Genomic DNA, 12,131 nt, shown 5'->3' with positions numbered 1-12,131 from the left:
TTGTCTTACTCTCGGTCACTGGTTAGCAACCATGTGCAAATGAACCATTACTCACCTTGGTAGTTACATACAGCCCCCTCCCTACCCTTTGATCCATCCTGACATCCCTATAAAATTTGTACCCTGAAAATGCTCTGGGTCGACTTACCTTTGGAGACCCATACTCTGTGTCTGTAAATCCACCGTATTACCAGAAATACCAAGAAAACACGTCACTACAGCAAACTATTGAAGGATTAAGAGTGAAATTTCTTTAACAAGTAAAAGCTGATTTGTTGTGTGGCAAAATGTGGCAAAGTACACATTTTATAGGGATGATCAGAGAGTGGATCAGAGGGTAGGGAGGGGGCTGTATGTAAATACCAAGATGAATAGTAGTTAATTTGCATAGTTGCTAATCAGTGACAGACGGTAAGACAACAAATAACAAAAGATAATTGAATCAAGAGGTCTGGAAGACAGAAAAAAGTAAGAGACGAGGGGTCTGGCAAACAGTAGAAAATAGCAAAAGATAAGAGAATTGTGAATATCAGTGGGTAATGGAATGAAGGAGTGACTCTAGAAGCTATCTGTAGCATAAGGTGTGCTGTTTCTTCATCACAATCTAATGAGCACCTTTGGTCAGGTGACTTTCAGCCAGTCAGACCTGTGTCAGGGCAAAAAACACCTTTCATCACTTACAGCCAATCAGAGGCAAGCAGTGCTGGAAAACCTGTGATGTCACTCTGTAACTGGATCGATCATCAGCTGTTAATAAGTGATGCAGCTCTGATCAATAATAGATGGGGGAGGTTGGTGCCGATTAGGGGGCGGGGCTACTGTTTAAGAGGTGCGGGGCAACTTCACCTGCAGCAGCCTGGAAACTATGGAAAGTCAGGATCACCTCTCTCACCTGTCTGACCATCTCACCTGCTAAAGTGTTTGTTTTTGAGCAACAGTCTGTTTTATTTTTCTTCAAGCTCAGTTTTAGTGATTCTTAAACATCACCTGATCTTTATTTTCTGAAGACCATCACATGGTGTCAGTATTTAAATGAACACAACACACGTTTCTAACGTTTCTACATGAAGGAAGGATGGATCACCTACAAAAGTCAAGAAGTGATTTTATCTTCACACATGAACGGAGGCTTCGGGACCACGAACCACTGTGATTTGTCTGAACGTTACAACCTGTTACACCCAGATAAAAACAACACTTCATCCGTTCATCAGTTATCCATTCATCAGTCAAACAGCCCTTCATTCATCAGTTAACTTCTGCTTTTAACTTCAGGTTCATTTTGAGTGAAACTGTGGGCACTTTCAAATGACAAGCAAATCACATGGAGTGAGTCAGCTCAGTATGACATGCAAAACACACACACACACACACACACACACACACACACACACACACACACACACACACACAAAGGAAGTGACATCTGAATTTGAATTGAGAGCAGCAGTCGTCTGTCAGATCAACTTCATCGGAAGACTGAAGCTTCATTGGAAGACTCTGAAGACGAAACATCAGTATCATCATCATCCTCATAATCCTCATCATCCTCATCATCATCCTCATCATCATCATCATCACCATCATCATCATCAGGTGGGCCACCTGTTTTCAGAGAGTTGGTTCGTCTTCACCTGCTGAATGATTTCATCTGATTTCACCTCTAAATTCAAACGTGTTTCTTTCATGATCCTCGGACCTTCAGTCTGTTTGTGTCTCTTTGTCTTCGTGCGTGTTTTCAAGTGTTTGTCTTTTTTTGTGTGTCTGAAAGGTGTTGTAGTCAACACAGCAAAAGGGATACTAGTAAATGATAAACACGTGACTCTTGTGAGTCTGAGCTTTGCACGGTTTCAGGGTCAATCTGAAGAATAAGTTTCATGTCTGATAAGTGTAATAACATGCCAGTCGTCATGGTGACACATCAGCTGCAATGTGTTCAGGTTCCAATCGTCCGCTGGAAAACAAGAGCTCATTACTGGTGTTAAATAATCCAGGAGTTTCCAAAGGTTTAACTTACCAGTTTAATCGTATCTCAGCTGTCTGACTTTATTTCTTCTGGATCCTGGAGTCCACATCAGACCTGACAGTGACCTCTGCTGGAAGAAAAGATTTCTGATTTTAAGAAGGCCGGAAAAACACTCCCATGATTCCTGAATATACCTTTAAGTCCGAACTCAGATGTTTCAGAAACAGTCTGATGTATCTGTGCAGTGTTCTGGTTCTACTGGTGGTTTACAGTTTCAGGTTTTACTGGTTTGTTGTGAAGCGTGTTGATAGTGGCTCTGTAAAAATCCTGAACATTTATATTTACATTAGTGTCTTTTCTTGACATTTATTCAGTGACATGATGAAATTCTGCACTTAATGAAGATTAAGTGTCTTTAGGATGTTGTTTCTCACTTCAGCTTCTGTGTGGCAGAAACTCTGAATTAAGAACAAGTTTCTATAAAGATTAATCTTAAAACATTTCCAAGAGAACACACACACACACACACACACACACACACACACACACACACACACACACACACACACACACACACACACACACACACACACACACACACACACACACACACACACACACACACATCAGAGCTGCGGAGAAACAGGGGCATGTGAAGTTGTTTGCATGTATTTGTGTTGGTCACCTGCCTGTTGCTATGGCTACGCAGCATGAAGACACACAGACTTGATCAGTTTTTTAAAATGTCCAGTTGACTGATTTGAGACTAAACTGATGTTGCCAAAGAAACAAAAAAGAGGGTGATGGACTGGATTTGGATAAGAAGCCATGTTACAGACAGGCCGACTTAAATCTGATTTCAATTTAAAGAGTTTTGATGTTCTTTCAGGTGATAAGCTGTTAAGAGGGTGAACATGTGGCCTGTGTGCTGACCAAAGCGCATCTCAGCAGCTGACGGATCCACTCTTGCTTCTTTGTGATTTAATTTTGTCTCCTCTCAGCTTCCTGCCTCTGTCCTTTCTCCACGCTCTGACTGGCTGAGATGACAAACCAGGTCATTCATACTTGTGACTCTGTGGTGGGTGGAGCCTCTGGAGAGGATAAAGTGTCTTTCCAGGTAAGTCTGGCCTATAGACGAATAATAATTCTAGGTGACAGCAGGTGTAGCTTTCATCACTGCAGAGGCAGTTTTCTATAACGCATGTACATAGTATATACACCGATCAGGCACAACATTATGACCACCTGCCTAATATTGTGTTGGTCCTCTTTTGATTGGCAAAACAGCCTTGACCCATCGAGGCATGGACTCCACTTGACCCCTGAAGGTGTGCTGTGGTATCTGGCACCAAGATGTTTGCAGCAGATCCTTTAAGTCCTGTGGTGCATCCATGGATCAGCCTTGTTTGTCCAGCACATCCTACAGTTACTTGATTAGATTGAGATCTGGGGAATTTGGAGGCCAAGTCAACACCTCAAACTTGTTGTTGTGCTCCTTGAACCATTCCTGAACCATTTTTGCTTTGTGATACAGCACATTATCCTGCTGAAAGAGGGTACAGGTATCAGGGAATACTGTTTCCATGAAAGGTGTACATGGTCTGCAACATTGCTTAGGTAGGTGGTACATGTCAAAGTAACATCCAGATGGATGGCAGGACCCAAGGTTTCCCAGCAGAACATTGCCAAAAGCATCACACTGCCTCCACCGGCTTGCCTTCTTCCCATAGTGCATCCTGGTGCCATGTGTTCCCCAGGTAAGCACACACCTGGCCATCCCCTTGATTTAGAAGAAAACATGATTCATCAAACCAGGTCACCTTCTTCCATTGCTCTGTTGTACAATTCTGGTGCTCAGATGCTCATTGTTGGTGCTTTCAGCAAATGTACAAGGTACAACATGGGCACCTGATTGGTCTGCAGCTATGTAGTCCCGTACACAACAAACTGTGATGCACTGTGTATTCTGACACCTTTCTGTCAGAGCCAGCATTAACTTCTTCAGCAGACTGAGCAACAGTAGTTTGTCTGTTGGACTGGACCACATGGGCCAGTGTTCACTCACCCTTCCTTGGACCACTTTTGATAGATACTGGCCACTGCAGACCAGGAACACCCCTCAAGAGTTGCAGTTTTGGAGATGCTCTGACCCAGTCGTCTTGTCAAACTAGCTCAAATCTTTATGCTTGCCAATTTTTCTAACACAGATGAAGAGGACAAAATGTTCACTTGCTACCTAATATATCCAACCCACTAACAGGTGCCATGATGAAGAGATAGTCAGTGTTATTCACTTCACCTGTCAGTGGTCATAAGGTTATGCCTGATCGGTGTATACAGCGCAGTTCAAAAGTTTGGGGTCACCCCTACAAATTCACATTTATATTCATGTGCTAACATATATTGCACAAGGGTTTTCTAACCATCAGTTAGTCTTTCAACACGATAAGCTAACACAATGTAGCATCAGCACACAAGAGTGATGGTTGCTGGAAATGTTCCTCTGTATCCCCATGTAGATATTCCATTAAAAATCAGCCGTCTCCAGCTAGAATAGTCATTTACCACATTAACAAGATCTAGACTGTATTTCTGATTAATTTAATGTTATCTCCATTGAAAATAATGCATTTCTTTCAAAAATAAGGACATTTTTAAGTGACCCCAAACTTTTCAACGGTAGTGCATATACAGTATATATAACAGTGCAGTGTAAACTGTAAATATACAGTATATATAATATGACAGTATACAGTTAAAGCATATATTTATACAGTATAGGTAACAGTAGTGTACAGTATACACTTTACATACATATTGCTATCAAACTACACAGTATATACTGTGCATAAGTAGTATATATACCATTAGTGTAGACAGTATCAGTATGTATAGCACAGTGCTTGGCTGATTGTACTTTTAAATAAATAGACAGATCTTATAGTCACCATCTGTCATTCAAATAAAGGTTTTAATCTTTAACAGTAAAATCTGTCCTTTTACCAACCGTAGTATTTCTTCATTAAACATGTTTTCTGACCTCTTTTGAACAAATCTGAATCATCTGCATAGAAACAAAACAACATCCAACCAACCTGTCTCTCCCAGTGAGCTCAGCTCCACCAACAGTGGAGACCATCCGACTGCTCATCCTCTTCCTCCTCTGCAGGTGTTTCCAGACTCAGTGGATCGTATTCCAAAACTTTCCAGGCGTGTCCCGTCCATCGTTGTGGAGCAATCAGACGGAGATGATGTGGAGAGCGGAGAGCTCCGATGGCCTCCAGATGATGTCAGTGGTGACACAGAGGACCACAACCGGGTGACAGGTGAAGTCATCCCAGTAAACGTATTAAAGAGTCCATATTTTGCTTTTTCACTTTCCATTTTTGTTGAACTTTTCAGTGCATATAACAGGTCCACAATCTTACAGAGTCCATGCCACATCCACAAGTTATTCTCTCCCACAGAAACCACCTTTTCTTACCAGCTTTAAAGTCTCGTTTGACGTCAGACTTTACATGCCATCATGTAACACATTTGCATAACGCCAGTCCACTATTACCTCCTCACTAGAGCTGCTTCTGCTGTGGCTACATCTTACTGTCTATAGTGAGACGTGTGATGCTATGGTACATAACTAAGAATATTTAGCTTTCATTGGACCAGCTGATGAATCAGAACAGACTGTGCTTTTCAAGAAGGACACCTTAAAGAGACAGAAACAGAGTGAAAAGAGGAGCTGCAGTAATGTACAGAATGAGAAAAATAATGTATATTTGAACATTAAAGAATACAAACATATTATAGCAAACCCTTAAAATTAATTTTTAAACATACAATATGCACAATACACTCTTTAAAGACATCCCGCCATAGCATGTCAGGCTTTTATGCTTTTAACAGCATGTACCTGTTCTCAGTGACATCACCAGGTGATTTGTTTTTTCCAGGTGGACCTGTAGAAGAGGCGGAGCCACAGGAACAGGTGATGGATGCAGTTTAAACCCCACTGACCAGCGTGGCTCCTTTATTTTCAGCCAATCTTTGTGAAGGTCCCTGTGATGAGGCAGGGGGCGTGGTCACTATACTTGTAGCCACTCCTCCATTCCAGAGGGGCGGAGTCAGACCTGGACAGAGTGAGAAAAGATGAAGATCCCAACATGAAAGTAAACACTGAACTTCAGATGGCTGAAGGGTCGAGTTTGAAAAGATTGTGGGATGTGAGCAGCAGGAAAATCCAAAATATGAATATGCTGATGGGCTGATCCACTGGCTGCTTTATAAAATTCTTTAGTCACATCATTTAGTCACTTTTGTATGTTTGTAGGACTGTTTGTGCTAAAAACTTACATAATGCAATTGATATACATCATTTAAAGTTTCTAATGAATCAATTTAACCATTAAATGCATGAGTTGTTCTTCTGACACTGACCTACAGCTCTTCGTCAAATCATGCCGACGCAACCTTTTCAGATTATCCAAAATAACAAACATTTCTGAAATGTTCCAGTCATTTACACAATCTGAATATGTGTTAGCTCTAGACCTGGATGAATGAGTCACATCAGACTGAAATCTTTCTTGTATCTATTGTTAGATGATGCACAGAGCAACTGAAGCGGTGCTGATTCTGGACAAAATAAAGACTTTTGGAGTCTTCATCTTCTTTGCTTTATTACAGCCATAGCAGCTGAATGCTCGTCAGTCTTGTGTTGACTTTCAGAGTCTGTACAAGAGCTTCAACTAAACCCACAGCTAAACCTAAAACATAATCACTTTAACTAATAAAACAGCAGGATTTTTGTCATCTACCTGTTGTCATTTTTTTTTTGTGTCTCCATCATCACATATCTCACTGGACGATGTGCTCTTTACCTCCCTCCTGTCAGAGCACAGCAGGATTGTGGGTAATGAGAATGTGGTCTCTCTGAAGCTGCTATTTCTGTAGCATCACTGCCCTTTGATCTGCAACAGCAACACAAACACAAAGATAATGAGGCTGAGCTTCAGATCAGACTCAGTTCATCTGAGACCACAGCACCCCAAACCACAATTTCAAAAATGAAAAACACTCCGACCCACAACCCCTGAGAACACAACTGACACACTGGAGGTTCAATGGTTTGATTTTCAGTCATTAGAATAGATAGGTTCCTGGGTTTAAATCCCAGCCTGGGATCTTTCTGTGTGGAGTCTGCATGTTCTCCCATCCATCCATCCATCCATCCATCCATCCATCCATCCATCCATCCATCCATCCATCCATCCATCCATCCATCCATTATCTATACACCACTTAATCCCCTTTCGGGTCGCAGGGGGCTGGAGTCTATCCCAACTGACTTGGGCCAAAGGCATGGGACGCCCTGGACAGATCACCAGTCTATCACACATAGAGACAAACAAGCACAAACACATTCACATCTACGGACAGTTTAGAATCACCAGTTAACCTCATCGTGCTTTTGGACTGTGGGAGGAAGCTGGAGAACCCAGAGAAAACACACCTAGGCACAGGGAGAACATGCAAACTCCATGCAGAAAGATCCCAGGGATGTGAACGGGGGACCTTTGAGCTGTGAGGAAGTCCAAAAACATGCTGAGGTTAAGTCAGCTTGGATAGGCTCCAGCCCCCCGTGACCCTACACACGATGAAGCGGTGTTTAGATAATAGGTGGATGATTGGATTAACAGTATCTTCTTCTATTTTTGGAGGCTGTTTGACACCCACCCGGAGTGTAAAGATGCCTTCTTAGTGTTCAGAGACATCGATGATCTGGAAACTCTGAGGAACAGCAGAGAGCTGAGAGCCCATAGCCTCAGGTTACACTCAGTAACACACACATACACACTTCTAACTTGGTGTTTAACAATGTGCTTTATGAGTAACCTGAATTTGTACCTCTAAAACAGTTTGTAGGTACGAATTTAGACAATGATCCATCACTTCCAGTCACAGCAGCTTCTCCTGCTGACTGTTGGTCTGTTCTTTCTGCAGCATTATGTCTTTCATCGAGAAGACTGTCGCAAGGATCGACCAGGATGAGCTTCTTTTTGAGCTGATTTTGGATCTGGGCAAGAAGCACTACCAATACAACGTCCTACCAAAATACTACCAAGCCAGTCTGTATCTCAAAATGCTCACAAAAACAGAAACACACATTGTAGAGTCTGTGTACAGGAGCACTGCAGGGCATCTGATGTTGGGGATAGACGTACAAACAGTTCATTAAATGCTAACCATTGAAGAGCAGCTTAACCTCTGATAATGTGCCGTATCTTCTCACACCATAGGCATCACTCTGGAAACACTAAACTTCTGTCTTCTTATCTGTTTGATTTCACCCTGCCCCTGTGGAGCTGCTTATCAAACAAACCTGGTCTCTTTCTGTCCATTTCGTGAGAGCAGAGTTTATTCAAGCTGTCCAGCCGGTCCTGAAGGAGCACTGGAGCTCAGACCTGGAGGAGGCGTGGAAGGTAAACAGATTTGCCCAATAATTTTTAAATGCTGTCTGTTCAATAATAGTGACGAATCTGAGAGCAATTTATCCTTCTGTCCATGACAAACTGGCATGTTGGACTATTTTGCAGACATATTTGAGGAAAGATCTGTCAGAACGTTATTAAATTAAAGTAATTCATTTCAGGATTAAATAAAGTAATTCAGTGACCCTGCATTCAAGAACTCCCTGCAAATAAGAATGTCATGAGTGAGTGATGGTGGAAACACTGAGCAGGAATGTGAAGTAAATGGAGTTTATAGCTAGAACAATAAAAGCTGTGTAATGTAGCTTCATCTCAGAGCCGTGCTGTGTAAACTGAATGACTTTATTTAAATATCACCAGGCTCATATCTGAATGCTTATCTGTCCACCTGTTGCTCTTTATTCACCTAATTTACCTGTGCAGCTCTGCTTTGTTTACCTGCTAACAGAATCATGCTGCCCCCTGATGGACAGTGGTTCAAATAATCTCTTCTGAGCTTTTAAAGGCACAGTCTGCACACACTAAAATTAAAATACACTTAGAAACAAACGTCATATAAACTAGAAGACAGAGTTCTGAGATTTTTTTTTGACTCACCAAATAATCCACTGCTTAAAACAGTCTCCCAACATGTACTACCAAGATATTTCCTCTGTTTTGAGTAATATTTGGTAAAAACTACAGTAAGCAGCTGTTTCAGACATTCCCGAGCCTTTTCAAAAAGGAAACCTTATATCTATGAGGTGTTTCTGAACATTTATAGGTTCAGTAGATATCAAAGCTTGAGAACCACACATGCATGTCCTTCAAAGTATTTGTAAGCATTATTCAATTTATCACACTTTAAAACATCAGTGATATTCCTATTTGTTTTAGAATTAAAGAGACTTGTGTCATCTGCGTAATGATTGTACACTGTCAGCCACTAGATTTACCAGGATGAATCTTTTCATGGGTGTTTACAAGACTGATTGAAGTATAAATAACAGCAGACTTTAAACAAATCTGGAGGAGTTTTATCCACAGTCCTGCATGTTATCCTCTTCTTTGACAGAAGTTAGACAGTTAACCAGATGTCCACCTGACGTCCAGCCCTCCAGCAGACTTCATACCACAAGACATCTACTGTCACTCCAAAACTAGTTAAATTCATTGGATGTAAATTAATTTCAGTGCACGCTGCCTTGCATGCAAATGTTTCATCAAAGCAATGATCCATCCATCCCTTATCTATACAATGCTTAATCCTCATTAGGGTCGTGGGGGGACATCCTGGACAGGTCACCAGTCTGTCACAGGGCTACATATAGAGACAAACAATCACACTCACCTTCACACTTATGGACAACTTAGAATCACCAATTAACCTCAGCATGTTTTTGGACTGTGGGAGGAAGCCGGAGAACCCTGTAAAAACCCACGCATGCACAGGGAGAACATGCAAATTCCACACAGAAAAATCCAAGGCCCAGGCTGGTGACCTTCTTCAAAACATTCATTCCTGATATTACTTTTCAGGGGAACCGTCACTGTCTCCTGGGTTTAGTGCCACCCAAGATGATTGTGATTGATTTAAATAAATACAGACTGTTTTTTAAATTTAGAATTTTGGCAGAATTATAATGTTCACAGCCAAAACAGCAGCAGCTAACAATCTCTTCATGAAGTCTGTCCATCAGTGCCGACTGGAGGTTGATCACTTCAGATCTGTCAATATGTCCAGGCAACAATCAGAGGACTTCTATTTATACCTTTAGAGGAAGAGTTTGTGAATATATCCTTGATTTTTCTTTTTTCATGAAAATGTTATTCATTAGGTCTAACTACAACCGCCGTTATACAATAGTTGTCGTGTTTTCTGTCAATAAAATGTGAACTCTTAAGTCGGTCAGCTGTTTGAACATCATGTGACTTTATATACAGTAAATTGATCCCCATACAGCCCAGCTCCCTGCTGCTGTTTGATAAGGACTATTCTGCTTTTTTCTATACAGGATACAGTCGAAGTGAGGAACATCCCTATGCACAGTCACTTCAGTGTTAAAGGATTCCTAATGGCATCACTTCTCAATAATTGTATAATTTCCAAGCAGACAAATTTTTGACAAGATTTTTTAGGAAGGCTATACTGAAAATACAGGTCCCTAACTTTTAATTATCTAACAAACCTTAGTACACCTGTGTTTTGTAATTACTTTACCTGCACAAGCATCATTATAAAATGACCCGTGAACACCAGAACTCCTTTAGTTTTGTACGTATGTGTCTATCTGCAAGTTTGCACCATGGCATCATGTTAAAAAAAAAAAAAAAAAAATGTCGCAGAAATTAAAAAATGTGATTGTATGAATTCACAAAGCTGGAAACGGACAAGGAAAGATCAGGGACCAACTACAAGTCAGCCAGGACACAGCTGCAGCAGTAATCAGAAGATATGCATAGAATAAGCCGTAGTACCACTAATCAGAGCTGCAGTGACTATCTACAAAAATGATGCCATAGACAGAGCGCTGCTATTTTCACAATGTAGCTGTGAGAAACAGACAGGCAACTGCTTCACTTGGCACTTGGCACAGGGTTATCAGTGAAAATTTGCTAGAAATTATGGAACAGCTCAGACAGTGTGAAGGATATTACATATTGTAAACCACTTTTGACAGCATCCAAGAAAAAAATACCTAGCTTGCTCTTCGGGACTAAATTGTGCTAAAATGAATGAAGAGAAGTTTGCATGAATATTAGGAGTACATTCTCTGGTCAGATGAAACCAAGATATACTTGATACCTAGCATGAACCTGGTCAGAACTACCACAGTGAATGCATAGTCGTGAGAGTGAAGCACAAACGTGTGAGTGTGATGCTATGAGGCTGCAGAAAAGCAGAAGATGCTGAAAGACAACATTCATAGATGACACCATGAATGCCTTTGGATAAACCAAAATACTGACTGACAAGGTGACTCCCAGTCTGCAGAAGCTTGAAAGGAGAGGAATATTCTAGCGTGATAACGATCCAAACCACACAACCAAAACCACACAATAGTTTCTCAAAAAGAGAAAAGTGAAAAATTAGTCCTGGTTTGTTGAATGACGTGAATTCAATAGAACTTACAAGCAACTTAGAAGTAATGTGATTACTGTAAGATGAAACAATTTTGAATCATTTGGCATTCAAGTGATATTGCAGAGGGCTGTACTCACCTCTGCTGTAGTCTGTATGATGGAAGAAGTTTTCATCTATGAAGAAGCTTCTACTGTTCAGTGATGCAACACAATGATGATGCAGTAAAATCCTGTGAAATGTCTGTGCTTATGTTTTTTTTTTTTTTTTAAGTGAAATGGTTGGAGAGCATCAGTGATAATTTCTTCTGAGGATGCAGATGGTTGACTATCATCATTAATCCACAACTGACCTATTTCTTACAGCAACATGAAGATATTCGACTGAAAGTTACATTAAAATTGATATTTGTTACATCATAAAGGTCGACTGTTGCCTGCCATTTCATCTCAGCTGGTTTGTTCCTGTATCTTGTCTATTTCTCAGTAAATTGCAGGTGACTTTCTTGCACAAATGTATTTCTTCATGTCAGATAACATGACTGACAAAGACAAACTTGACTGAACTGAAGATGCTTCTTATTAAATACAACAGGTCAAATAGGTCAAAAAGTCAA

The 12,131-nt window shown here is 40.9% G+C and overlaps 2 protein-coding genes across 2 annotated transcripts; both read left to right on the top strand.

Moving 5' to 3' along the window:
• Positions 1-1,406: 1,406 nt before the first annotated feature.
• On the top strand, positions 1,407-6,629 carry LOC118471168 (protein LBH-like). Its single transcript, XM_055016143.1, has 4 exons — positions 1,407-1,596; positions 2,968-3,083; positions 5,136-5,292; positions 5,917-6,629. The coding sequence occupies exons 2-4, from the start codon at positions 3,009-3,011 to the stop codon at positions 5,967-5,969; spliced, it is 285 nt and encodes a 94-aa protein (XP_054872118.1). The 5' UTR covers positions 1,407-1,596; positions 2,968-3,008; the 3' UTR covers positions 5,970-6,629.
• An 874-nt stretch (positions 6,630-7,503) lies between these two features.
• Positions 7,504-9,523, top strand: LOC111576874 (cytoglobin-2-like). The gene is made up of 5 exons (XM_055016174.1): positions 7,504-7,577; positions 7,684-7,791; positions 7,967-8,095; positions 8,373-8,445; positions 9,509-9,523. The coding sequence occupies exons 1-5, from the start codon at positions 7,504-7,506 to the stop codon at positions 9,521-9,523; spliced, it is 399 nt and encodes a 132-aa protein (XP_054872149.1).
• Positions 9,524-12,131: the final 2,608 nt, after the last annotated feature.

Source organism: Amphiprion ocellaris, chromosome 12 (assembly GCF_022539595.1).
Source record: "Amphiprion ocellaris isolate individual 3 ecotype Okinawa chromosome 12, ASM2253959v1, whole genome shotgun sequence".
Lineage (NCBI taxonomy): Eukaryota > Metazoa > Chordata > Actinopteri > Pomacentridae > Amphiprion > Amphiprion ocellaris.
Note: the sequence above shows the minus strand (reverse complement) of the source record. Positions and strands in the feature narration are given on the sequence as shown.

What these genes read in the sequence shown, in the direction of transcription:
- LOC118471168 (XM_055016143.1), top strand. Translation starts at nt 3,009, where the DNA reads ATGACAAACCAGGTCATTCATACTTGTGACTCTGTGGTGGGTGGAGCC. An exon ending in AGGATAAAGTGTCTTTCCAG is followed by an intron (nt 3,084 to 5,135) that starts GTAAGTCTGGCC and finishes CCTCCTCTGCAG; the next exon opens with GTGTTTCCAGACTCAGTGGA. An exon ending in GGACCACAACCGGGTGACAG is followed by an intron (nt 5,293 to 5,916) that starts GTGAAGTCATCC and finishes TGTTTTTTCCAG; the next exon opens with GTGGACCTGTAGAAGAGGCG.
- LOC111576874 (XM_055016174.1), top strand. Translation starts at nt 7,504, where the DNA reads ATGCAGAAAGATCCCAGGGATGTGAACGGGGGACCTTTGAGCTGTGAG. An exon ending in CAAAAACATGCTGAGGTTAA is followed by an intron (nt 7,578 to 7,683) that starts GTCAGCTTGGAT and finishes CTATTTTTGGAG; the next exon opens with GCTGTTTGACACCCACCCGG. An exon ending in CTGAGAGCCCATAGCCTCAG is followed by an intron (nt 7,792 to 7,966) that starts GTTACACTCAGT and finishes TTCTTTCTGCAG; the next exon opens with CATTATGTCTTTCATCGAGA.